Source organism: Maudiozyma barnettii (genome assembly GCF_903064755.1).
Source record: "Maudiozyma barnettii strain CLIB 1767 genome assembly, contig: KABA2_12, whole genome shotgun sequence".
NCBI classification, from domain to species: domain Eukaryota; kingdom Fungi; phylum Ascomycota; class Saccharomycetes; order Saccharomycetales; family Saccharomycetaceae; genus Maudiozyma; species Maudiozyma barnettii.
Window position 1 is genome coordinate 248478 of NW_024545249.1, and position 27444 is coordinate 275921.

The 27444-nt window shown below is 33.5% G+C and overlaps 9 protein-coding genes and 1 non-coding gene across 10 annotated transcripts; 5 read left to right on the forward strand and 5 right to left on the reverse strand.

Annotated features, from left to right (window-relative positions):
- Positions 1-618: 618 nt before the first annotated feature.
- KABA2_12S02574 (uncharacterized protein) lies at positions 619-933 on the forward strand (the record flags this gene model as incomplete). The annotated part of the gene is made up of 1 exon (XM_041552841.1): positions 619-933. One exon carries the CDS (start codon positions 619-621, stop codon positions 931-933), a length of 315 nt encoding a protein of 104 aa, XP_041408775.1.
- A 133-nt stretch (positions 934-1066) lies between these two features.
- Positions 1067-1681, reverse strand: KABA2_12S02596 (uncharacterized protein; the record flags this gene model as incomplete). Its single annotated transcript, XM_041552842.1, has 1 exon — positions 1067-1681. One exon carries the CDS (start codon positions 1679-1681, stop codon positions 1067-1069), a length of 615 nt encoding a protein of 204 aa, XP_041408776.1.
- A 747-nt stretch (positions 1682-2428) lies between these two features.
- On the forward strand, positions 2429-4996 carry KABA2_12S02618 (metallo-dependent hydrolase superfamily protein; the record flags this gene model as incomplete). The annotated part of the gene is made up of 1 exon (XM_041552843.1): positions 2429-4996. The coding sequence occupies one exon, from the start codon at positions 2429-2431 to the stop codon at positions 4994-4996; it is 2568 nt and encodes an 855-aa protein (XP_041408777.1).
- Positions 4997-5134: 138 nt separating this feature from the next.
- On the reverse strand, positions 5135-6838 carry ARG2 (acetyl-CoA:L-glutamate N-acetyltransferase; the record flags this gene model as incomplete). Its single annotated transcript, XM_041552844.1, has 1 exon — positions 5135-6838. One exon carries the CDS (start codon positions 6836-6838, stop codon positions 5135-5137), a length of 1704 nt encoding a protein of 567 aa, XP_041408778.1.
- Positions 6839-7262: 424 nt separating this feature from the next.
- Positions 7263-7994, forward strand: PSF2 (DNA replication protein PSF2; the record flags this gene model as incomplete). The annotated part of the gene is made up of 1 exon (XM_041552845.1): positions 7263-7994. The coding sequence occupies one exon, from the start codon at positions 7263-7265 to the stop codon at positions 7992-7994; it is 732 nt and encodes a 243-aa protein (XP_041408779.1).
- Positions 7995-8149: 155 nt separating this feature from the next.
- Positions 8150-10102, reverse strand: JEM1 (Jem1p; the record flags this gene model as incomplete). Its single annotated transcript, XM_041552846.1, has 1 exon — positions 8150-10102. The coding sequence occupies one exon, from the start codon at positions 10100-10102 to the stop codon at positions 8150-8152; it is 1953 nt and encodes a 650-aa protein (XP_041408780.1).
- A 575-nt stretch (positions 10103-10677) lies between these two features.
- On the forward strand, positions 10678-14346 carry SMC3 (cohesin subunit SMC3; the record flags this gene model as incomplete). The annotated part of the gene is made up of 1 exon (XM_041552847.1): positions 10678-14346. The coding sequence occupies one exon, from the start codon at positions 10678-10680 to the stop codon at positions 14344-14346; it is 3669 nt and encodes a 1222-aa protein (XP_041408781.1).
- A 166-nt stretch (positions 14347-14512) lies between these two features.
- NET1 (Net1p) lies at positions 14513-17245 on the reverse strand (the record flags this gene model as incomplete). Its single annotated transcript, XM_041552848.1, has 1 exon — positions 14513-17245. One exon carries the CDS (start codon positions 17243-17245, stop codon positions 14513-14515), a length of 2733 nt encoding a protein of 910 aa, XP_041408782.1.
- A 202-nt stretch (positions 17246-17447) lies between these two features.
- On the reverse strand, positions 17448-17520 carry KABA2_12S02750. The gene has a single exon. It is a non-coding gene; the product is annotated as a tRNA-Ala (tRNA).
- Positions 17521-24466: 6946 nt separating this feature from the next.
- Positions 24467-27334, forward strand: KABA2_12S02772 (CAP domain-containing protein; the record flags this gene model as incomplete). Its single annotated transcript, XM_041552849.1, has 1 exon — positions 24467-27334. The coding sequence occupies one exon, from the start codon at positions 24467-24469 to the stop codon at positions 27332-27334; it is 2868 nt and encodes a 955-aa protein (XP_041408783.1).
- Between the last annotated feature and the right edge of the window lie 110 nt (positions 27335-27444).

The following is a 27444-nucleotide window of genomic DNA, read 5'->3' on the forward strand; positions in this document are numbered from 1 at the left end:
TCTTAAATTGCTTCGGGTCCAGGAAGTTTAACAGACAGCGGATTCTCTTTTAATGCGACAGGGCCCACAATCTAAAAATTCATATAAAAATTGTACATCGAGTGGTACAGTATTTGTACACCACCCCTAGAGTTGTATCAGTGTATCATATTGGATCTCCTATTCATATGAACATATATTCAGAGCTTCCAATGGTGCAACCAGAGATATTCCATACGCAACACAGGGTTATATCACACAGCTAACTGGTTGTATTATTACAGGGAGCTATGAAGAATGAATTATAATTTTATGGAATAATGAGTTATAATTTCTAACTAAATATAAAAGGTTAATAACGAAGTATTGTTACGTACTATATTAAAAGAAATGGTAATAAATGATAATTTACTTTCCATGTGTCGTTACAATTTTTCTTTCCTTCTAATTAAAATATTGCTGTCAAAAAAAAAAGTATCTCTTAACGGCCAAATTAAAAGGAACCATAATTGTTACCAGTCGAGGAAACTAGATGTTTCATAAAGCAAAGATAAGATGAGAACTGCAACTGGTTCGAAAGTAATTGTTGTTATACAACGAATATCATCTCAGAGTTTCCATATAACTGTTAGGTGAAACATGTATTGTATTGCAGACGTCTGTATCGTTCCTGTTGGGACTAGTGAAGTGAGTGGGTCATCTTTTATTGCAGGTGTGGAAAAGAAAATACAAGAAAGTTCGTTGAAGAGCACACTTCACAGTGCAGGAACTACCATTGAGGGTCCATGGAAAGATGTGACAAATCTTATAGGTGAGTTACATGAATACTCTCACTCACAAGGTGTTATGAGGGTCCATTCGGATATAAGGATAGGAACTCGTATAGATAAGGAACAAACTGCACAAGACAAAGTAGATGTTGTACTGACTAAGTTGCAACAAAAAGGAATTTAAGGGATTATTTCCAACAAAAAGGAATTTAAGGGATTATTTCCAACAATTTTATTTTGTAAAAGGAATCGTGAGCCATTTTATACCACGTTTTTCTTAAATAATATTCGATAATATAAAATTATACAAATGTTTCCTACATTTTTATATATTTATTTTTCCATCTTCTGAATTTATGTTTTTTAGTAAGTGCTGTTAATTCTTTCTTTATAGTTGACTCCTCGTTTTTAGAATGGTATAATATTCTAAGAACTTTATATTTTTCGTTCTTATCCATCTGTGGTTTGTGTGACATGTGGACAGAGTTTTGTTCAGATTCATGAATGGTTGTCCTTTCCGTATTCCCATTGGGTGTATTGACTGAGAATAAACTAGATAAATAACTTCCTTGTGTTGAGTTTTTGTTTTCAAAGTTGGGTAACGATCCTGTTTTACTTTGGTTATCTTGGTGATTATATAACATCCATCCTGTATTTTTAGGAGGTTTACGTCTCTTAGTTGTTCGTGGTAAGGATTGGAAAACATTGGTATAACAACATACAGTTGGAGAAATATTCAAATATTCATTAATTTTCTTGATCGCTATTGAATCCAACGAATTTTTTATTATTGGGTAACCTATTTTATTGCATGATATTCTAAACAGTTTTATCAACGGTTCTAAAGGGGCATCCAGATCTTCCATAAATTGGTCAATTAATTGAACTAGTTGTTCAATATTTGTATTGGACATTAAAGTAGGCATGGTCATGATGTACAGAATGATTACTTACTTATTTCTAACAATATATCATTTGAACTAATAATATTTCAATTCAATATCAATGTGTATCAAAATGGATAGTATGTATTATTTTTCTTTTGCTTCTACATTTATCTGTTTATCAAGGTAACAGTATCAGTCGAAGAACTCTCTTTACATGTTTGTGTCTTTTTTCCCATAGTAAAAGTGAATCAAAACGACAATGAACTATGATTTCGGTGAAAATTATGTTACATATTCTTGAAAAACTCTTAAAAGAATCGACCAATACATACTATCGATGAATCATAAGAAAATTATATATTGTAATTAATACACTACTTACCATCATATATTTGTCACCATTCGGTCGAGCTATTGGTATGTTTCAGGTCCCTCTCGAATACAAAACTTTTCCTGGTCATTATTCTAATTATAATGTAATTATATCGATTTACATTTAAGGAAATTCGTGAGTTGCTGTAGACTCTATAATCGATGAAATTCCAAGCAAAATCTTTCATTTATCATCTTGTTTTTACAATTCCTTGTCAACTTGACACGTGATTTTCCTGTCATCGCCCTTATTCGGAGAAAGTTAAGGAGAAGGGAAAATAGGAAGGAACCTTCAATAAAATAACTCATAAATAATAAATATATATTGCAAAGGTTTGATGATATTAAGGTTAGTTAAAAGGGGTGTAAAGGTAATTGGCGACATTTTAAACATTATAGACTGAGTGAGATAGATGAAGAATGTATACCGATTTACTTGAGAGAGGTCCATCGCTCTTATTAGATGATTATCAACAAAATGTGGTTATTCCAAGTAAAAATTCCAAAAAGCCTCTTTCATCACAAGATGCAGAGGAACTATTGAAGAATAAAAAAATCTTATCAATTGATGATATAGATATGATAGATTTAAGGACAGTATTTGATGATCAGATGATCTGTGGTTCACCTATGTATTTTGATTCAGATCCGGAAGAGAATAATGATCCAATTACATTAAAGGATACCAACCCTAGGCCAAACAGTGCATTAGTACCATCAATGGCAGATTGTTATGGTGATGTCAATGGGAATATATTTAAGGAGTTACGTGTTGTTCGTGGGAAATATATCAGAGGATCATTCCAGGATTGTGTTAGTGACATGAAAAATGATTTGGATAGATGGCTAGTTTACCCAAAACCATTACCAAAATTTTGGAAGTTTGAAAAAGATAATAGGTTTAAAGAAAAAATATCGCAATCTGTATCTTCTTCAGACATTGATTTAACTTCGAAGGATTTGAAAAAAGTAAGTAATCATGGATTCTATTATCCACACAACATAGATGAAGAATATTTTTTAGGTAGGAAAAAGAAAAATCCACATTATACAGGTGAATATTTTAATATTCATTTATATGAAAAGGCGAGTCATAAAAATATGATAAAGCATTCTTTGTTAAGATTTGGCAATGAACGAAGAGATATTCCCAGTTTTAAAGAGTTTAGACATGATTTGACGAACTTAATTAAAGTCTCACAGACTAATAAAATCAATCAGATATCTGAGAGAAGATTAGTATACCTAAAGGATAAATTTGAATTATTCCAGTTTTTAAAACAGAAATCAGAAATATTAGAAAATAAAAATGTCCCATATCGAGATTTTTATAACTCAAGGAAAGTAGATCTTGATCTCTTACTAAGTGGATGTATGGGGAGACGTCAATTGAGTGAGTATATTTGGGAAAAATTGAATAATGAGCCGGATCGTATAGTTTGCGTTACAGAATATGGGAAACCAATTAGATTAAACCAATTTTTTGAGAATGGTAAAAATGTAGACAAAGGTGACTGTATCCCAGTAGGGTTAAAACTGATCGATGACGATTTCTTAGAATGGTATAAAGATGTCTATCTCGTTAGTTATCATCTCTTCTGTGCAACTGAGACTTCGATAAGGGATTCTTTAAAAGGTAAACATTATCGTTATTATCTTTTAGCTAAAACGTTTTTAGAATTTGATAACCATATTGATGGTGAATACTTAGCAGAAATATTTACAAGGTTTTGCCTTCACACGTTAGAGAAATCAAAGTATCAGTTGGCCCAAGTGTCGGTAGATTATCAATACACCAACGAAAATGGGAGTACTTCTGATAATTGGTGGAAGAAATTTTCAAGTTGGCTCATGAAATATAATTTAATATCTTATAATGTTCGTTGGAATATTAGATTCTCAAGATGCTATTCTCCACTTTTTGCTTTAGGAAAAGTAAAAAATTTTCAAGATTTTATAAACTTGATTTTTAACCCTCTGCTTGAAGCAATGAATTCGGATGATATTAACTTTCAATTTACGATGAGAAACATTTGTTCTTTTGACTTAGTTATTAATCAAACAGATGATTATTTATGGAAGGTCTTCGAAGATACTGATTTGGAACCAAATAAATGGACAGCAGGAGGTGATAATCCAACAATTTCGCAGTACATGTATGCAGTTTATAATAGCTTGTCGGAAATTAATCAAATACGACATAACTGTTTTCAAAATACCATTGTTTTAAGAAGTTATTGTTGTCCTTATATTACTAAGAATAGAACCTCTCAGTTTAGTACCGCTGATGTTATCTTTAATGAGCAAATCGAATCATTGGCTTGCAATCTACTTCTGTGTAATGGTGGTCTTTTGCAGAGTGAGCCAATCTGGGAGGCACCATCATTATTACTCTACATGTATTATTTGTTTCAAATCCCAATGGTTGTCTCACCCTTGTCATCTGTGTCACATGGAACTACTCTGATTGAGGATTATCATAATCAAGAAATATCTAATGATGAAGAGAACATTGAGAAGAATTTTGTGACTGAGAGGCGAGAAGAGAATAAACTAAGAAATTTGACGGTTATAAACGGAAGAAGTTATAATAAAAACCCATTTATGAGTCTATTTAAAATTGGGTTTAAGGTGTCTCTTTCTTCAGAATCGGTTCTATTCAATTCATCATACACCCAAGAACCAATGATGGAGGAATATAGTGTTGCAGCGAGTATATATTTGTTAAACGCCGCCGATCTTTGTGAGTTAACCAGGAACTCTGTACTCTTCAGTGGGTACGATGGATGGTATAAATCGCACTGGATTGGAGCAGTGGTTAGGAAAAGACAAGATGAAGAGGTAATTAGTGAACCAATAGGTATGCTCGACGTATGGTACGATAAAGAAAGAGATACAAGAGAGAGACATAATGTACCCTTTTTAAGAAGGTGTTTTAGAAATGAAACATTAGCACAAGAATGGATGTTTACCCAAGATGACTTCTAGAAAATAATAACTAACGATACTATTGGGTAACCATTCATTGGTGGTTTATTGGTCTAGTATTTTAAACGTCTATGATGTCAGATTTTATAAACATTATTAATACATTATTTTTTATGATTATTTAAATGCAAGATGATATTATTTTTCCCAACTTGGTTTTATATCTCGAATATATTTTGCAAATTCTGTTAATCTTTTTTGTAATATATCTTTATTCCCAAAACTTTCCAAATCTGAATTATCGTCACCGTAATAAAACATCTTGAAATTGCTATTCACTTGATCATTTCCACCAAGATCACTCGATAGATCTACTACAGAAACGCTCCTTTGAAAGTACCATTTATTTACAACATTATCTTTTCTACTTCTCCATAAAACCTCCTTCGGAAATTGTTTAAACATTAAGTTGAATATTATATCAGAAATACCTAGGGATCCCTTTAGCTGAGGTAATACTGCAAATTTATCTAAATAAACAAAGGGTTTTTCGGTAGGACCCTCGTAAGTTAAGATTGCTATACCTTCATAATCTCCTATAATGATCACCGATGCGATATTATTATTAATTCTACGTAGATAATGCGATAGATCTAACGATCTATTGAAACTTTTATCTAAAATGTTTTTCATTTTAGTCAGATCTAATTTCAGGCCAGTATAAGTACTTAAGTTGGTATCCTTGTCTATAAACTCATTTGGTAATCCAACACTATTATTTTGATTCAGTGATTTTGAATTGAATATCTTTATATCGACACCTTTCTTGAATACAGTTGTATCGAAAACAGCATCCTTAAGTTTGTTGGGGAAATTACTGAAGTTTGGTTCATGTTGTTCTTCGTGCTCATCTAGGATCGCTGTTTGTACTTTAATTTGTTTATTATTTTTGAATCGTGGTAACGATGATGATATCAAAGATCTATCTGTGAGTAGATTATAAAGGAGAGGGTTTTTGGTATCTTTAAATACACTGGCAGATTTAATGGTTGTTACCAGACCCGTCGAACCTGTTGATAGATTCGACAAGACATTATTCATTAGTTCCATATCTTCTATATGTTCCTTTAGTTCTTCCTCCTTATGTGTAATCATATCATCATATATATGTAATCGCATACGATCCACTAAATTACTAGAATCTGGTTGTCTTAGTTGTAAGTTATATAATTGATCAGTAAGATTTTTCTTCAAAGTCCCAAATTCTTGTGATAGATTGATGAAAACATGAGCATTATCGTTTCTCTCGAGTGAAGGTGTACCACCAATTGTGTTCAATATAAAGAATTTATCGATTAGTAGGCTTGAATCCTTACTAAAATGGGACATGAATTTAACAATATCCTTTGATAGATATTCGGAAGCATCACATTCGTTATAAACGTAAGGTTTAATGATAGGAACCATTCCCGCTATAGTATCATCGAACAATCTAGAATTGGAGGATATGATTGATTTATAAGTGCCTGACGATGTTTTCGTAAGGGCTTCCCTTAAATGTAAAGGCTTTAAGGATGCAGACGTAACCATAGAGTCTAACATTTCCGCCTCTTTATCCATAAATGGGGTAGGAGGTATTACACATATGGGTCGTAACCCTAGCATTCTCAATCTCTTGATAGAACCTGAGAGTTTCCTTGCTGTCAATTCATTGATACTGTGCAACCCACGGATAAAGAGTAAGCAGTGGTTCACTATAACCGGCTCATTATTATATTTCTTCAAATAGTCCCTGACTTCTCTCTTTGTAGCCGTAGAATTCAAAACTGAGAGAATCAGTTTCTTCGAGGCCATATTTGGCTGCTCAAACTTCAGTTCCTTCGCCAGCACGTTTCTCCACATAATAACGCATATATATATATACAACAAGTTCCAGTTCTGGATAGTTCACGGCACCCTATATATATCGTAATTGAGACGGATCTTTCTCCTTCTCTTCTTGCTACTCGATGACTCAATCGATCTTTCTCTTACTTATATATATGGAAAAGTGAACCAACAAATAAATAAATAGCGATAATCATTGGAAGAGAGATCGATGAGCGTCACAATTTTTTCTTTTCAGTCTTTGGCTGCTCAGATTCGGCCGACTCACGGTTCGCAATCGCCGAACGGTCGGTTGACCGGTCGGTTGGCAAACTCTTTCAGCTTACAAAAGGAAATCGCGTAAGATTGGTAATTAACTTGAAGGTTAAACACGTAACCCAGGTTGATAAAGGTTGGTTAAGGAAGGACCAGTTGATCGAGAGGTTGTTTGAAGTGTGTGATGTCGTTGCCAAGACGTTTACAGGAGACATTTTCCCCCGAAGAGGTTCAGTTTATTGTTGAGAACCAGAAGATTAAGATATTTCCACGTATTACAACTAGTAAAAGACGAAGTGGGAATGGGTCACATAGTAGCAATAGTGATGATGATATGAGCAGATGGAGGATGTTAACTATGGATGGACATGAGTTGGAGAATATGATCGTGATGAAATCGACAGAAGTGACGTTGTGGTTAGCGTTGTTATTGAAACAACAATCTAAATGTAATATCATTATCCCGGAATGGCTTACGGTGAAAGGCCTTGACCTCATGTTACAATATGAGAAGAGGAATATTCAGCGATTCAGTGCTCTCCCGTGGGATTGGCTGGTGGTCTCAGAGATCTTATTCAAACAGGCAGCAGATGATTTTAACGATCCTATTTACGAGTTGAGAAATAGAATACAAGATCTGAAAGAAATTAGACAGATGAAAGTGTTACAAGGTTTGAAAAATTTAAATGAGTCTCATATGCAATTAGATAATTTAGGTTTGTTGGAGATTAATGAATTGAGACCGTTTATTGTTGAAGTCATGGACAAATTGAGACAGATACATGCCTCTGTTCTGGATACCACTGAGACAGAACCTCAGGATTATGACGACGATAAAGATATTGGTATGGGAACAAGTATATCTTCGAATAGAGATACATCTTCTAGTGGGCTGCCAAACGCCATGTCATTCTAAGTAATAATCTATTATTTAATGTGTATAATTTAGGTTATTAATATTATTAGAAGAAAAATAATAACATACATACATGCATACATCGATGAGGTTTATAATTATTTCATCTTATTTTAGATCATCTACTCTATAAAGTTCTATCTACGATAAATTGGTTAGAAACCTCCTCTCATGTTACCAAATGGGAATGGGTTTCCTTGAGATTGGAAGTTGAACCAATCGTTACCGTTACCTTGCTGTCTATGGCCGCCGCCACTGCCACCATTCCTGCTATTGTCATAGTCTGAACGTTTGTTATCATCACTCAAAATTTCATAGGCTTCATTGATTTCACTCATCTTTTCATGAATTTTCTTTTCATCGTTTTCAGACAAACTTCCCTGTTTATCTGGATGATACTTTTTGGTCAAGTTCAAATAAGCTTTTCTAATCTCTTTGGAGTTTGATTCTTTTGGAACATTTAAGATTTTATAGTAATCTTTATCTGTGTTATGGGCTGGTGGAGGAGGTGGTGCACGTTGTTGATGTTGCTGTTGTTGACCGAATTGTTGGAAAAATTGTCTTTGTTGCTGCTGTTGTTGTTGTTGTTGTCTTTGTCTTTGTCTCTGCTCGTTCAACTTTTGTTTCTTGTTCTGGATCTTCTGAATGACAGACGCCTCTTTCTGGATAAAAGGGTTCATAGTATTGAAGAGACTATTATCATTAAAGAATTTAATAAGCAAGTCCTGTAATTGACCATTAAATTGTTTGAACGTTTTCCTAGAAATAATTTTACCAATCATATATATGGATAATGTTGGATACATATTCCATATTTTATTCATGAATTCTTCAGATATTTGGGCATCTTTTTTGTTTAGGACATTTATAAAATTATCCCATTCTTCTGGAGTTAATGTTTCCTTCAGAGTTTTTTTGCAGAAACGATCCATGTCCTTCTTATAATGGTCTCTATCTTTACCTTTAGTTAACGACAATTCCATATTGGCTTGGCATAATATGATATCCAAATACTTGAAGAAAGCAAAATGATCAGCTTTTACGGTAAGCGGCCCTTTTTTGGTGGTTTCAAATAAATGGTTTGTAGCTGCTCTATTTGTCACCAGTAAGTCAGTGTTATCATTTATTAGTTTTACAATTTTACTGTTAATCCATTCATAATTGATAATACCATCTCTTTTTTGTGTCATGTAATAATCAATAACTTTATTCCAATCAATATCGGTTTTCGATACATATGTCTCTGTATCCAATAACTGTGCTCTTGTTGGGTTTATCTTACTTAATCTTGATACCAATAGACTTAAATCTTTACATGGTTTATAGTCCATATCTATCGCTAAACATTTTCGGATATGTTGTGTCGGCTCAATATTTAGAATTAATAATTGTAACAAAGAAATAGTATAATGCATTTGAATTCTTTTATCTAAAGATAATGTAATCTTATGTTTTTCCAGGATTGTTTCGTATATTCTTGCAATTTCGTAAGCCGCCGTTAAATCATTGAAATTTTCAGATTCAATTAATTGGTGGAATAAGAAATCGGCCCTTATTGTCAACGTATTAATATCATATGGAGAAATGTTTAACATTGGTACTAATTCATCGTTAATGGTAGATAACTTGGATGGATCATTGATCTTTTCGTGGAGAGTCGAATTCAAACTTCGAAATATATCTCCGGTATCGTCATCTGGTAACAACAATTTTAAACGATCCCATAGACCAAACTCAGTATATAAATCGCTTAATCTATCTTTACTCAAATTATAGTATGAATCGCCCAAATCTTTCAATTCTTCGAATGCATTCATTCCCTTCATGTCGTTACCCATCGATAAATGAATGAGACCGATCTTATAATATATTTCATTTTTGAACATATATAGGTCTCTCCTAGAGTCGCTAAGGCAATTATCCAGTCGAGATGCAACGTTCTGATACTTTGATAGGTCAGAATTGTCAAATCTCTTCAAATCCTTCGTCAATCCTTGAAAGTACTCTAATTTGCAATCAGAGAGATTCTCAGTGTGGGCTACCGTAGTCCCCAGGTAATACCATATGACTACCAAACACACTTCTATCAGTAAATTACTACCTTTCATATCGGTAATTTCATATGATTATACTCAAATTCTTTGATAATTGAAAAAATCTATGTTTATCCTACAAGGAATATGTTTGAACTCCGTGGGTGATGATTTTCTATGTTATTGGTTACGTGGTCCCCAATATATCGAAGTATGATGAAACAATTATATCCTGAGTAACTCTAATACAAACAATTACAAGTTAAAACAATTCAAATCTCAGGATTTATTTTTAACAAACTTCCTTCTCTAAGCTAATGACCCATTTGTCACCTATTTGGTCTGTTGGTCTCTGAACTTGTTGCAGGTTGGTCATTTACAGCTTTTAGTTAAATTTAAAAAAATGTCGTGATAGTTACCCTCTTTGTTCAAAAACACGAAGAAACACGAAAAATAAACAAAAATAACAAAATAAAAAATAAAGATAATTCAAGTTTACGTGTTTGAAGAAGTGTTAAATTCATCATTATTGATGAAAAGGAATACATTCTTAACGCAAGCTACTATACCGGAACCTATTTGCTCTGTTAGTTAATTTAGACGGTGGGATTAATACAGTTGAAATATCGTTTTTACTCTCAGTAAAAAAAATGTATATACAACGTATTATTATCAAAGGTTTTAAAACCTATAGAAATGAAACAATCATTGACGACCTGTCGCCTCACCAGAACGTGATTATCGGTTCTAATGGGTCTGGTAAGTCAAATTTGTTTAGTGCAATTAGATTTGTGTTGAGTAACGATTACAGTCATCTGAGACACGAAGAACGACAAGGTTTGATTCACCAGGGTTCTGTGGGGAATTCTATCATGAGTGCCTCCGTAGAAATAGTTTTTCATGACCCTGAAGGTAAGATTCCATTGAGCTCTTTCAATATTACTCCAAAGCCAAACAATGAGATCCACATAAGAAGAACAATTGGTTTAAAGAAGGATGATCATCAAGTGAATGACAGAAATGTAAGCAGCACCGAGATATTCCGAATTCTTGAGAGCGCAGGGTTCTCTATCAATAACCCTTACAATATTGTGCCGCAAGGAAAAATTATTGCTTTGACAAATGCTAAAGATAATGAAAGATTAAAGTTATTAGAAGATGTTGTAGGTGCAAAGTCCTTCGAGATCAAGTTAAAGGCTTCGTTGAAGAAGATGAATGAAACTGATTTAAAAATGAAGGAAATTAACAAAGAAATGATTGAATTAAAATCCAAATTAAGTGAGATGAATACTGAAAAAAATGAGCTGGAGAAATACAATGATCTCGAGAGAAATCGTAAAGTATTACAATTTACCTTATACGATAGAGAATTAAATAATATCTTAGATCAACTTGAGAAAATAGATGATGATTATAACGTCACGTTTGGTGATTCAAAACAATACATGCAAGAATTGGATAAACGTGAACAAGTTGTAAGTACTGTAAACGACTCACTTCTGAACTTAGAAAATCAATTGAGAATTAAGATTAGAACTGATCAACAACAGACTAAAGCGATATATGATGATGTATCCTCTAATCTAATCGATTTAAGTGTTAAGATCGCAGATTTACAAAAACACGTTGCTAGTTCAAGTGACCAAAATAAAAATGATAGCAAGTCCTTAGAGATTATTAATAACGAAATTGATGCACGTAAGAAACGACTAGAAAAATTGATGCCAAGGTTTAAAGAGCTGTCAGCTGATGAGCAGAAATGGAGATTTAAACTGAGCGACTTACAACAAATAAAAAGGGAGACTCTACTGAAAAGAGGTAACTATTCTCAATTTACTTCAAAAGAAGGTAGAAATATATGGATCGAAACCCAAATTAAAGAACAATCTGAGACACTAGAAACTGCACAAGCATCTGTACTTGAAAATGAAGACGAAAAAGAAAAGCTTTCTAATTTGATGAAAAATGTTGAAGAAGCTATAGATGATCTGACAGATTCCACAAGTGGCCCATTAGTATCAGCTACTTTAGAAGAGATTTCCGACGAACAAATTTCATTAAAGGAGCAATACGTCGTAAAATTAGATGAACGTAAAGAAATGTGGAGAAATGAACAGAAACTAACAACAATACTTGAAAATATCTCTACAGACTTAAAGTCTTTCCAAAAAAATGTTAATGAGACAATGAGTCGTGATATGTCTATTGGTATTGCTAGCGTCAGAGAAATCGCAGAAAAATTGGGATTATCCAATGATGCCGTATTTGGAACAGTCGGTGAGTTGATCAAGGTTAGTGAAAAGTACAAAGCGTGCGCCGAAGTAGTTGGTGGTAATTCATTATTCCATATTATAGTTGATACTGAAGAAACCGCATCTCTTTTAATGGAAGAATTGAATAGAATGAAAGGTGGTCGTGTAACATTTATCCCACTTAATAGAATTACTTTGGACAATAATTTTTCATTACCTCCTAGTAATCTTGAGGATTCAAGATCTGTACCGTTTACTCCTTTGATCAAAAAAATTAAATACGCCCCTAAATTTGAGAATGCTATTCAACACATATTTGGTAGAACTGTAGTGGTGAAGGATCTTGTTAATGGTTTAAAACTGGCAAAAACATATCGTTTGAATGCAATTACTTTGGACGGTGACAGAGCTGACCAGAAAGGTGTTTTGACCGGTGGTTATTACGATTACAATAAAAGAAATAGACTAGATTCCTTAAAAAGTTTAGCTAAAACTAGGAAAGTTCACAGTCAAACTTTGCTTGAAATGGAGGGAATTAAGAGAAAATTAGAAGAAACAGATTCCACAATCGACTCTATAAATGATAAAATGAAAAATTTGGCTAATAAAAAGGAAGGGCTACTAACAGATATTGAACAACTTCGCATTAGATTGAACAGTAAAAAGGGCGAACTTGCCATTATGCAAGAATCATTAGATTCACTTGAAATGAAGAAAGAAAAGACTCTTTTGAATATTGCCCATCTCAAAAATAGAATCGAAACTTTACAGGCAGATAAGGATGTAGATTTTGATTCGGAAATATCAGAAAAAGAAAACCAAAAATTAGAGAATTTAACAGGTGAAATTAATGATGTAGTAAATAGGTTAGATGTCACGAACGAGTCTTTGGAAGAGTTGACATCAACAATCGATAAAATTAATGCTGAGTTAGAATCCAAGCTAAATCCACAAAAGGATTATCTGGCTCAACGTATAACTGAATCATTACATATTGATTCTGAAACGTCCAGCGAGGAGTTAGATGGTTTATTATCAAAATCGAAAGACCTCACATATCGTAAAGAAGATCTTTCTAACACTTTAAATATTATTCAGAAAGAAATCGATGATCTAAATGCTGAAAAATCAAACAGTGAGAAAATTTTAGAGAAGGCTAACTCCCAACAAAGATTGCTTTTGGCAAAAATAGATGACTTCCAAAAGAGAACTGAAAAGACTATGGTAAAAAGATCAACTCTGATAAGTCGTCGTGAGGAGTTGCAACAAAAGATTAGAGAGGTTGGGTTATTGTCAGAAGATATCCTGAATAAATTTAGTGACCTTTCGAGCGAAGATTTGTTAGGAAAGTTAACAAACACAACCATAGATATATCGAAATTAACAAATGTTAATAAAAGAGCTTTGGAAAATTACAGAAAATTTAACGACAAGGAGATTGAATTGGAAAACAGAGCTCATGAGTTGATGATATCTAAGAATTCTATCCAGGATCTAATTGAGAAGTTGAAATCTCAAAAGACAACTGCAGTTGATGAGACATTTAAGAAAGTGTCAGAAAATTTTGTCCACGTATTTGAAAAGTTGGTTCCAATGGGTACTGCTAGGTTGATTATACAGAGAAATGAAGGACTGGATGATGATTCGATGCAAAATAGTCCTGGGACGCAGTCTGGTTCAGCTTACAGTGGAGTTTCTATTTCTGTTTCGTTTAACTCAAAGCAAAATGAACAACTTCATGTGGAACAGCTGTCAGGTGGTCAAAAGACTCTGTGTGCAATCGCATTAATATTGGCTATACAAATGGTTGACCCAGCTCCATTTTATTTGTTTGATGAGATTGATGCTGCATTGGATAAGCAATATAGGGCAGCCGTTGCTTCAATAATAAAAGAATTATCTATAAATGCTCAGTTTATATGTACCACATTTAGAACTGATATGCTCCAAGTGGCTGATAAATTCTTCAGGGTTAAATATGAAAACAAAATCTCAAATGTCGTGGAAACTAGTAGAGATGATGCTATTAAATTTATAAGAGGTAGCAATAAAAATGCAGGAATGTAGGTTTTAGAAAAGTTATGCAATTAAATAATTTTACTACTTAAAAATTTTTGAGTCTTTAGTTTTACATATTTTGATGTAGAGTGGGCCATTCTTAGTCCACTACGATTTATCAAATTCAAGAAGAATAATGAAAAAGTTTATATATCTCACAAAATGTTACAATTTATTAAGCAGGCGTTGGAAAGGTCATGGAGTCGTTGTAATCAGAATCATTCTCGGAACTTGTTTCCCTTGATGTTTCCTCATCTAAGCTCCCTTCTTGCTCAAGTGGAATATCAAGAGCCTTATTATCTGTTACTGTTTGGAAGTTCTTTTCTTTAATGTCCATAATGGTGTGTAGTGAGGGTCTTGTTTTGGGCTTCTGATGCTGTAAAAATCCTGTTTGATACTTTATGTTTTTCAGTGAGTCCAAATGTGATCTTCTTTCATCCGCATCAGGAATTTCTTTACCCGGCTGACTAGTTGTATGTGGTATTTCAATCTTCTCTGACTCTTCGTGGACAGTCTTGAACGATGACCCGTTAGACAGGCCGTATTCATTAACCGATTGATAGTCAGTATTAGATACGGAGCCGCTGATTGTCGAGAAAGTACCATTATCATGATGAGATAATAAGCTTCCTTTGCTGTCTGGTATAACATTCTCACAATCCTTCATATTTTCAGCTAATTCGCCATTAATTGTAACAGGCGTTTCATGTTCATTACCTGTGGCACTTTGCTGATCCGGTAAAATTTGAGTATCTAGTTCAGTCACCATCCGCTCTTTGATTGGATCAATGTTTAAGGTTAATGGCTGTTTCTCGATTTCTACAGGATTTTCAGGAGATGTAGTAGAATTATCAGAGAAGTAGTCAGTTTCAATTCCTGTATCTGTGTCCAATTCATTGCCATCTTCTTTATAATCTTCTTCATCGCTTAAAGTTGATGGTACTACATCATTTTCGTTATCTGTGTCACTCTCAGAACTGTTTTCGGTATCTGAGTCAGGGTTTCCAGAGAGTTTTTGAGCCGCCTTCCTAGCAGCATTTCTTGGCATATGTTTTGGCAAAATGTTCCTTGGATCAGGTTTTGAATTATCTATATCTTTGTGTAATACTGTAGTGTATGGTTTCTTCCTGAAGGAACGTTTTGTAGGGGCATTTTGAGCATCACCCCTCAAGAATGCTGGTATTCTTGAACTTTTAGACTGCATAGCTTCTAATAGATGTTTCTTCTGGAAACTTGAATTTCCTACAGATTCTCCGGCGCTTCTCATATTAACAGAATTGTTTGTTTTCGTTATTTTGGAATCGTCCTGTACCATTGATACACCCTTCTCCCCTTTCTTGTATCCAATGGTTTTAGCTTTTACAGGAGCTTTGGCGGTAGCGTCCGATATAGTTGTTTCCTCTAATGTTCCCTTACCTGTTAATTGCTGTGTTTGTCGACCAGGTATAGAACTGGATTTCAATGAACCATGCTCACTATCAGGAAGTGCAGCTAGATGTACTTGATTGTCATCTTGCTCAAGAATAGGGATATTCTTTACAGGTGAACCGTTATTGTCAGCAATTGAACTTTGCTGGCGTTTTAGAGCTTTCGGTGGTGATCTAGGGATTTTTTCATGATTTCTGGTTATTTTGGATATTTCTGGTAATTGGGTAGAGATAACATCATCTATATTAGTATTTTCCTTAGTTGATGCTGCTATAACTGACACTTGGTGAGAATACAGGGAACGTACTGCAGATGTAGAAATTTTTGTCTTAAAAGAACTTCCGTTGGTAAGAGGGGTAGAACCAGATTGTGGTTCGCCATTCCCTTTGTTGTCTGGATGAGTTTTAATTGATCCGACCTTCGGTGTCCGTAATGGTTGTTGACGTTTTACAGCAGATATTTTGTTCTGATCATAGGATGACATATCTTTTCCTGTATTATAATATACGTTTCGTATCGTCATGTCTGTCCTATTCGGTGTAGTTATAGGAATATGAGGGGAATTGAATTGTAGTATTTGCTGCTTGCTCTTCTGGGGGTCTACAGTCTCAGACCTTGATACAGTATCATCTTCCATCAAACTTCGAATTCTTTTCCCAGTTTCGATACCGGAGCTAATACGTATTGGAGGAGATTGTGGTTGGGAAGGAGGTGGAAGAATTGATTTATTTCTTGGATCAACAGCGTGATCCTGGTCAGGCATTTCATGCGGTCTATAGATTTGATGGACTAGAGGTGTTGATATCCTGATCCCCTTATAGAAGGTTCCCTTCGATGGTTGTGACATTGTTCTCTTTGGTAAAATAATTCCATTTGTTTCGTTGTCGCCGTTAGAAGCATTGGTAATATTAATCAAAGGAGGGTTTGAATGAGTTTGTGCAGCATTAGAAGGTATTATCCTGTTAGTATTATTAGGCATTACCTTCATCCGTTTATTAGCATAGCCAGAAACTGGGACATGTTCATTCCAATCAATATCATTCTTTAACAGCACCTGAACAACGCTTTCTGTAGTAAAAACTTCGCCAACGATGAAGTCTGGATCCAAGTCACAACCCCATTGATCCTGTAAGGTTTCAATTTCTATTTCAGATTCTAAATTAGGGTACATTTTCCCGATTTTTTCTATTATCTCATCGCCTAATCGTTGTAAATTGATCGTCTTCTTTGTGAAATGTAAAACCCTTTTAATGTTGGAATTTATCCGCGGTATGGCTGAGCTATCTATGTTTCTTCTTCCACTGTTAAAATGCATTCCACTATCTCTTCTAAATAAATAGTTTGCTGGAAAATTATTTAATGAAATGCCCGACATGTTAGCACTCATTAGTGAGTTATTAAAGAACTGCTGACTAGCATTACTTTGTGCAGGCGTCGTCACTGCGCTAGGAGGTATTAACTGTAGCTGTAGCTTGTACATCTTTTAAAATATATATATATTTATACTACACTTTTCCTGAAAACCTAACAGGTATTAGTAAATTGAACCTTATAACTGTTTCCTGAGTCTTTTAAAACTGAATCATAACTTTTCGTAACTTGTCCTTCTCTTCCTCAGATCAATCATCATCAAAAAAAATATTCTGAAATTTTCATTTCATTAAAAATCAAAAAAAAATATTTGGACGAGTTGGGAATCGAACCCAAGACCTCTCCCATGCTAAGGGAGCGCGCTACCAACTACGCCACACGCCCATATATTTATAACAGGGTTGTAACATTTTGTATATTATATTGTATCCTCTTTATCCGGGTAACGTTAGTGTTTATACTTAATAATGTAAAATATAGCGGCAGCACTAAAAAGGCTAACATTAGCTTAACCTATCTGAAGGAGAAGGTAGCTAATATAAGTAGAATTTAGAGTGTGCTGCACTACCGTATATATAATAACACATGATATATACTGCATAATGTAGCATTCGTTCCCCCTACATTGGGTTTATTGGAGCTACATAGTCCAACGTTACTATGCACAAAATATGAGCAGTTTAACAACAGCAACTCTGTTTAACAATATTCACAATACTTAATTTCAATAGGTAAAGAAATACCTTTATGACAGAAACTATCTGGAATAAAGATATCCAAAGTGTCCTAATAAGAACTAAACATTTATTAAGTAATAGTCGTTCAGGTCATAATCGTTTAGGAAATAAGTTCATTACTTAACAATCGTTTAACCAATGATCGTTTAGGTAACAAATCAATTACTTGACAATCGTTTAGGTAACAAATCAATTACTTGACAATCGTTTAGGTAACAATCGTTTAGGTAACAAGAAGAAATGAAATATCGGTAAAATAAATAATATATAAAGACAAAGAATTCTGAACTTACATTCTAAGTTAGATTCTGTTCGTTCTATAAATTATATATAATGTAAAGAGACCGATCGATTATCGTGGTATAATAAGGGCTTCCTTTTTACATCATTTTCTTTAAAGTTTGATTCTTATCAATACATGATTCTTATCAATGGTTGTCCTTAAAAGTATTTCTTTACCTATTTTAATTAAGTGTTGTGCATATTACTCCTAATTTCTGACACTATTAGTAAGTCGTTGAGGGAATTATCTATTATCAGATCATTGCGGGATGAACCTATCATTAGATCATAACCTTGGTCGTTATCATTCTTATAATATATTTCCGACAAAATTAAGGGTAATAGGTTGTCAGAAATTAAGGGTAATATAACTCTGCAGAGAATGTGAGATAGAGCTTTTGACTCTTGTAGTCTCTGCAACTTTTAATTGTTTTAATTCGGACATTTTATAATACGATAATTGATCGGTCTCTTTTATATTATATATGAGTTACATATTAAAGAACATTTAACATTTTATATATATTATATTAAGAGCTTCTTTTTATATCAATGAGTGAATGTGAATAAAGGATTTTCTTTACCTATGTCAAAATTAAGGGAGTTATATTATCCTTAATTTCTAACGATTTGTTTTCCTGAAGCTCTATTTATCTTACCTAAACTACTATTACCCAAATGCAATTATTATCCAAACGACTATTACCTAATGGCTTGTTTAGTTTTTATTAGGACATTTGCGATATGTCACTTCCACATAATTTCTGTCAATTAGAATAATTATATGTATTATGCAATATTTTAGAATTGCATTCAAGACCCATTTCAACATGTCTAAATTATGATATCTAGTCATATTTCAATATATTGAATAGCTAAGAGTAAAAAGATAGATTGTTCCAGATTGCAAAATACATTATCATGGACTTTGTCAGATTCCAAATTTCCAATCATAGAACAACTCATTCGGTCTGTTCAACAAGTTCCAATTATGTACATATTTTTTTATTGACCAGAAGCTCAAGGAAAGTTCTTAAAATATCAAAAATGCAGTTTTTCTTGAAAACAATTTATTCTTTTACATATTTTTCACTACCATTATATAAAATTAAAGCTTTGCTGTAGACCACTAACAGTGTTTGAAAGTTGCTTCGCGTAAACAAAAATTTAAAAATGATAATCTTTCAGAATCGCATAAAAAAGAGTTATTGGCTCTCGAACATTCAATATCAAGAACACTTTTATATTTGAACAAAGCAATACCATACTTAAAAAGAGTATCACATTATAGTTCAACCAGCTTTGTAAACATTCCAAGCAAATCATTATCAGGGAAGCAAAAATTGTCCAAATTAATGCGTATTCAGCAGTTTTAAAACAAAGACTATCTTCGTATACGTCAGAGTAGAGCTGATCAGATTTTAACTGAAGACAAAAAAGGTTCAATAAGTAATAATAAATATTATTGGATAATGAATATGTATACCAAAGTTCAGAAAATGGCACCCTCTAAGACTCTCATATTAATATAGATATGAAATGAGACCAAGAACTTTGCGGAAACAAAAGTTTATTTATTCCAGAAAAAGGTTACTCTCCTCTACAAGAGGAACTATCTATTGGACATAAAAGAACGATAGACTGGCCAAAAATGACTACCTCATTAATGTTTCAAAAACATGATGTTATAAATTGGAAGATACCAGGTTAAACTATCAAAAGTTGATAGGCTCAATGAGGACGGAATATGACCTTTGCTGAAACTCCAACCCTAATATTTGAATTATGTGGTATTGTAATATCCCTTATGTAGAATTTGACAATTAAATTCTATACATATCATATAACAAGGTGTCATGTTCTCCATTAGTAGTTTTTATATTTTTTTAAGCTCGTTCATAATTTGAAAGAACGACTCTAAACGTGATCCTGAGTCCACGTTTACATCACAATAAAACCAGAGCTACGAATATAAAGTGCCATAAGCAAGAGTATACGTAATTTAATGCAGAGCTGTATGTACTACTAGCAGCCTGGGGTTTTCCGTCACATTTAATACTCCTATCGATCAGACATGGAGGGTAAACATTACATTATCCACAGAAATTTATATCAACATGATCCCACTTAATGTATAAAGTCGATTTATAAAGCATATGGTTTCCGCAATGTGTTACCATAACATTATTTTTAAATTTTATTAACAGTATGATATCCTGCATCATATAGGCCTGTTATACATACCATTAGGTAAATTTGTTTGATGATAATGTTGAAATGAAAGAGATACGAAGAACGTTTCTTATTGTGCTTCCAAATCTGTTACAGTAATTTACATTTCTGATGAGTTTCACAATTTTTGTTCCAGGAAGTGATTCTTCAGGAGCTTATAAGTCAGCAACAACATATATATTTACACTGTTGAGAGATGTTATGGGTGGTGTGATCACTCCTCAGAACGTTACCTTTTAAGAAAAGAATAGTAGTTTTAGTTAGATATGTAGATTAATGAAACTGATCTCTTAAGTACAATATAATTTTTGTTCTTGACATGGTGCGGAACGTAGTGGTGACATGAAAATATAAAAGTTATTAAGTACAAATTGAACTATGACACAGTCATTTTTACAACCTAGATTGCTAACATTTCAAATTACTCCAATAAAATGATTAGGAACAAGTGGTGTGTTCAATATGTTTCCAGTAGATATTTGGGAATGAACGAAAAGTAATAATATTCTTTTTGTTTTATAAATTTGTAATCACATTCCATTTTGACAAGAACGCCAAATTTAAATTCACTTAGACATGTGTTATCAAATAATTGAATGTTCTTCGCAGCGTATGTTTTATTTCAATGTTGAAATTTTCTAGTTCATAGCATCTCTAGGGTTAGTTATCCTCTCTATTATGCTCATATTGAAATTTCGCATTGCCGCGCTGACCCCAGATAGACAATAGTGTCGTTTCTTTATTGTGTGACACTTTTCTTATTATCAGCAATTGGCGTCGAGCCATGTTTAATAGAAGAACCCGAATCAGAGACTTGTTAATATTTTCACAGTTGTTCCCATATAGAAATCCTCGTTTTCGTATCTTCGTAACTAATTCTGATCTAGATTACCCAATTTCGTAATTTCTGTTGCTCTATATTTGCTGTTTAATGTGACTTTAAGTTAGTCTTATATAAGATGACTACTTCATTAAAGTTATCTAAATAGCATCTACTTTGGAGGGAGGGGGAGTAACAAAGGGTTAGTTAGCTTCCAGCCAAAATAAATAAGGTTTCTCAAATTAGAAACTAATTTTAAATCAACAAAAAATGGTATCAAAAGTTACACTGCTTCTTATTATTCACCTTATTTTCAAATGCCCTTCAAGCGCATGTAATAATGCGACCCACGGTCCCTAGATTTCCTAACACAACCTCTATTAGTTCTATTAGCTATAGTACTGTACAACCACGTGTCACCACCTCAATGAATGTAAGAAGTATATCAGTTGCTTCAACACCTGAATTAGGACCCTATACAAGTTTAGCAAACATATTGTCACACTTTACCGTGGGAGCTACAGAGAACAATAGAGTAACAGAGAGTACAATAACCATTTCTCAAATTGGAAATATAAATTAATCGCTGACCTTACTAACACTATTGGAAGTATGACAGAACATTAAATGTTAACTAGTACTATTGTTACTGAGATTAGGTTAATCATCTCCGCTAATATTTTTCCTCCGATCGACAATGCTTTACAAAAGAATACAATGTTAGGTTTTAAACAAGTTTGAAATACTAGTTCATTGTTAATGGATTTAACTCCAACTTTAAAAAGGATTTCCACAGAAACTGATGATCGTATTGTAGATAAAACAGATAGTTCGACATAGACTAAAAAATATTTACAAAAAGAGATAGTTACAAAGAAACACTGTTCTAATACCACTTATTCTAGTACTAAACAAAGGGGAATGATATTCCCGAACTGCTCCCTAAGTAATCCGATACCTATTATATGTATTAGATCCAGCGAGAATGGTGACTCTGTTGGCAACAATACTCCAACAGTTCGACCAAAGAACTTAACATCTCCAACCGTGAAAAAGGTGTACCAGTTCAACAGCTACGAGTGTCGATCTTGTTACAACAATAGGTACTCTTGCTATTGGAACTACTGACTTCTTATTAATAACAACTTTTACCACTCTGGAATCTTTAAGTACAATAAACATGATGAGGGATTATAAAGGGAACCGGAGAAGATTAAAGCATTCTGGTTCACAACCCGGTTTCTTTACAATACTAGCTGTTTTTTTTAGAACATGCCATAACGATCATTTAAACCTTTAGAAAATTCTTTCCTGACTTAAACAATATCAATCGTCATGCTTTCCGATTCCTACTTAGTCTGTTGATTTGATTAACGTTATAAAAATCGGAATCAAGAAGAATTTAGGAAGAATAAATAGTCATAAAAACAAATAAAGAATTTCATAATAAGTTAGCTTCCGGAGGTTCAAATTTCTGAAAAATCATCAATTAAATAAGACTACTAAAAAAAAAGAAAAATTCTTTTCTCTGTGTATGTGCTAATTTATACATTTCTTCTATAATAAAAAATAACCAAAATAAAAAGAAAAAAGAAATAGCGTGTTACTCTACCATCATTTTATCTACCAATAAGAATAGAAAACCATCCCAATAATTATCAAATGGTTCAGTAATAAAATTATTTTATTGTGGGAATTCTTATCCACATTATTACCTCGTACAGATAACACCAAAATATAACTACTTGTGTAATCGGGTAATGACAGGATATTTCTGGTTTCCCATGACCCCTGTAACTTGTGAAGGATTTTGAATGACAATTGAGAGTGTGTCCCTATTGTTCTTGACTTTAACGAAGCATTTTGTTTATTTGAAAGGGGAAGTTTTTCTCTATTCTTTGCAATGTCATTATCTTCCATGGACAAATTTATTGTTCTTTACAGCGAAAAGTGAAAAAATTCAAAATAACAATAGTTTGACTAACAATGGCTTGACTAAAAATGGACCGATGAGGACAATTGACAACTATGTTATCAAGTCCTTAATAATAAGAGAAGAGGAAGTGAAACCCGGTTGTTTTTTCCTTCAGTTGGATGGAGGGAGTACTTATAATTGAGTGTTTAGGCACGCTCACACAACGACACCAATCAACCAGCACTTAAAATGGACCAACATGTGCATTGTTGATGCTGTCAAATGGTTCAACAAATCGGAAATGGAAAAGAATTGTACGTGCCTTAGACTTAATTGGAACAAAGACTTTAGAATCAAATCAGCATGACTGAACTCGTAAGTACATTTCAGAATTTTGACGAAATTTGTTTTGTGATTCAGTGCGGTACAATTGTTTCTATGGCTGTTTCTCAACAACGTGAATTACAGGTACTTTTATTTCCTAGTTTATATGGAATTAATAAAGAATTTTGATTACTTAAAAGTGTGTTTGATCAACATTATCATATAATTTCACTTCGAGGTACAAGGATCCCGGAGAATGCCAGATAATTCTTGACAATTGGTATTGAACCTCCGTATTCGTTTGTTTCCTAGGTTGGTATTGTAATTACGCTCACAATATATTTCCACCCCAGTATTTAGTGGTGTTTTTGGTATTCTATTGTGCCAATACATATAGCTCAAGTATATCAATATTTTTTTATCTATCGAATCCCCCAAAAGGTAATAAACGACCAAGCAAACGAGTTTGTCATACTACAACATTGTGATATGGCATTTCTATCGTGTAAAAATTAAGGCCGCTGTTTACAAGTATAAATCGTCCTTGCGTATGTCATTAGTTTTTTGCTGTGTTTCTTTTGTATTAATTAATATCTAAAGTGAGTAACTAGCTATACTTAATATTAAGACTTTTTTTGCTGAACCATTCACCATCTCTGGATTAATATAATAGAATAAGAAAAGAATCCCGGTAATACAATTAGATTTCCAAACTACACTAGTCTTGTAGGTAACGGAGTAACCTAGGCATTCTAACCCAATTTTGGGAAGTTTGCACTCGGGAATTAATTTGAACAAAGAATGATCACTGTTCAAAGTTAACTAAGATAAAATGTTTCTCAAAGATATATAAATGAGGAACTTAATTGCACATTAATTGAATTTGAGATGTCCAATTATTTCTTGATGTTCTGTAATTGTAATTCTTAACTTATAGTTTGTTCTTTCGAATTAGATAATATCATAACATTCACAACAACTTACTAATAATATATTAGATAGCGTTTTCTTAAAACTAAAATGTTTTTGGTCATTCTCACATTATTGTTCTACACAACAAGAACATATGCTTTCAATGCCTCATATGCTTTAACCCCTTCGCTTCAACAGTCTGTCCTTGATGAGCATAATAGATTAAGAGCTTTACACGTAGATACTCCACCTTTAGTATGGGATGATACATTGGCAAGCTTTGCTCAAGATTGGGCTGCTAAATACGACTGCTCAGGTATTTTGGTTCACTCACAAGAACCATACGGTGAAAATTTAGCAATTGGTTACACTGCAATCGAAGCTACAGATGCGTGGTATGATGAAATCCAATATTACAATTACTCAGATCCTCAATACAGTGAAAAAACAGGACATTTTACCCAAGTAGTATGGAAGGATTCTCAGAAGTTAGGTTGTGCCATAAGAAATTGTAATAACGAATGGACATTTTATTTCGTATGTGAATACGATCCTCCAGGTAATTATCTAGGTGAATTCTCATTTGAAGTTATGCCTTTGATATCGAGTCTATCCAGTTCTACAACAGGTTTATCAATTACAAGTATATCTACTACTACTTCTTCAGAACCGTCATATGCAGACATATCAACTCTCGTAAGCAATTCCTTGGCTACAAGATCAATTGATGAAAGTGTTGCCGTACCTACTGAATTGGCAGCTGAAGCTCAATATGCTACAGTGAAATCGAATAGTATATTGACTAGCAGTAGTATTCAAACCACTAGTGTCTCTAACATCATAACTTCTTCATTGTCCTCTCTTGACATGACTATATCAACTTCTGAATCACAATCAGTTACCAGTTCTTCAAAGTCCAAGTTAACAACTCAAAATATTATTTCTCCAATTGTGTCCTCCGCTTCAATGTTGCACTCACAGATTGTTGCTTCATTTAAAAATTCTACACTCAGTAACACAGAGTCGCCATCGACAATTTCCACAATTTCTAGTTCAGAACCAGCAGTTACTTCTCAAACAAAGTCAATACAGTCGTCTAGTTTGGATCCAATTATTACCTCAACAACTTCAACTTCATTATCTGTCTCCACACATATAAATGTGGCAAACAGTTCAACCAATGAAAACACTTCATCCACAATATCTACCAATTTAATAACTTCAGAAACACAACTGTCAAGAGAACCAAAGTTAGAAGGGACTTCAAAAGTGACTACTGTATCATCTACTTCCTCTAGTTCCAGTGGTGCATCTTCTTCTTCTACAGTCTCCGATTCATTAGATGCAAGGTTATTCAGTCTATCTTCTGAAGAAACTACTCTATTTAGTGAAGATGTTGTATCCCAATCTTCAAAGATCAACACAACCTTGAAATTGGAGCAATCAACAATTATAAGTTCGGCCGCCTTATCTCTTCCAACGAAGGAAACCCCTTTTGCTACAAGTGACAATGAAACCATCATTAACACCAAATTATCATTACCAACTATTACTTCTAGTTCGAATGTTTCTAGTATCACTCATATTACGACAACTTTGGAACCAATTTCTACTTCCGTAAACCTTTTGTTCGAGCACGAAGTTCATTCTTCATTCAGCCCAGGTACAAATAGTTCAAGCAATACTATTTCCACTTCAAAATCAATAAGTCTAATATCATCATCTTTAAATGAAATTGAAGATTCAACTTCAACATTTTCTGCACATTTGTCACTTTCATCCAAAGGCCCAAGCAAAGTAAGCTCTTCAGGTATAACAGAGGTTCCCTCAAGTAGTAATAATATCACAAGTTCAACGTCGGTTTTATCTACAAGCGAACTACCAGTTAATCCCACTTCTACTATTTCAAGTTCTGTTTCGGTCAAGAATATAGTAACTGAGACACCTTTAATCACTCCAAATGTTACTAGTACCAATTACATCTTAGATGACGCTGAATACAGTTCTGGAATCACTTCCATTAGTAGCTCAGAGTCAAGTAATACTGTCACACAATATATCGGTATTCTAAACTTTGATAACAGTTCAACAACCGAGCTATCACCTTCCATAATAACTTCAAGTAAGTCAACTTTAACAGAATCAACAACAGCTTCCATAAGTTCTTCCCCAGTTTCTAGTGTCAGCGAAATAAGTTTGAATGGTACTAATATTTATTCTACAACACTCCCACAAGATGGTTCATACAGTTCAGCTAGAATTGTCGCAGGTATCGAAGTAGGTTCAAGTAGTGTGTCAACTGAGAGAAATTTACCATCAGCAAGTAACAGTTTGGATTCCATTCCAAAAGATATACCAATTAGTACTACTATTCCAGATGATGATGCTTCTTCTACCGGTTCTATGGCCAACGAAAACCACATATCATCCATTAGTCAAGTTATTGAAATTCCAATGACTACTTCATTAAGCAAAGATGTCTCCCATATAATAACATCCGAAATTACTCAAGCACAAGAATCAGAGGATCCATATACAACCACAATTAGATCAGGTGTTGCTGTAGCAGTTTCTAGCACAACTACTAGTAGAACCACTACAATTACAGTTAATAATAATAATAATAATGATAATGATAATTCGACAAGTCCTATTTTAGAAGATAATAATTCTCAAACTTCTGAAGTGAATTTAGAAAATATAGTTTCTTTAGGCTCACTTGCTACCAAAACAGGTCCATATACCACAACATCAAATATCGCGGTTGAAAGTGCCATTGAGGGCCAAGTATTGACTACTAATATAAGAAAAACACATAGTTCTACTATATCAGTGCAAACTGAAATCATAGAGAGTTATAGTGGATCCCCAGCACAAGCTACAAATATCATTAGCACTTACCAAGGTGAAGCCAATCATTTATTAGAAAAGAACAGTTTCTTTTATACTATTATCATTTTCATTATTTTGTTTTAAAAAGTTTATGGATACATCCACACACAACATAACAAACTTACCATATTCTTTAGAAAATTCGTCGACTACAGGTTAGTCATTCACATTTTCAGACATTTTTTTCTTAAAGT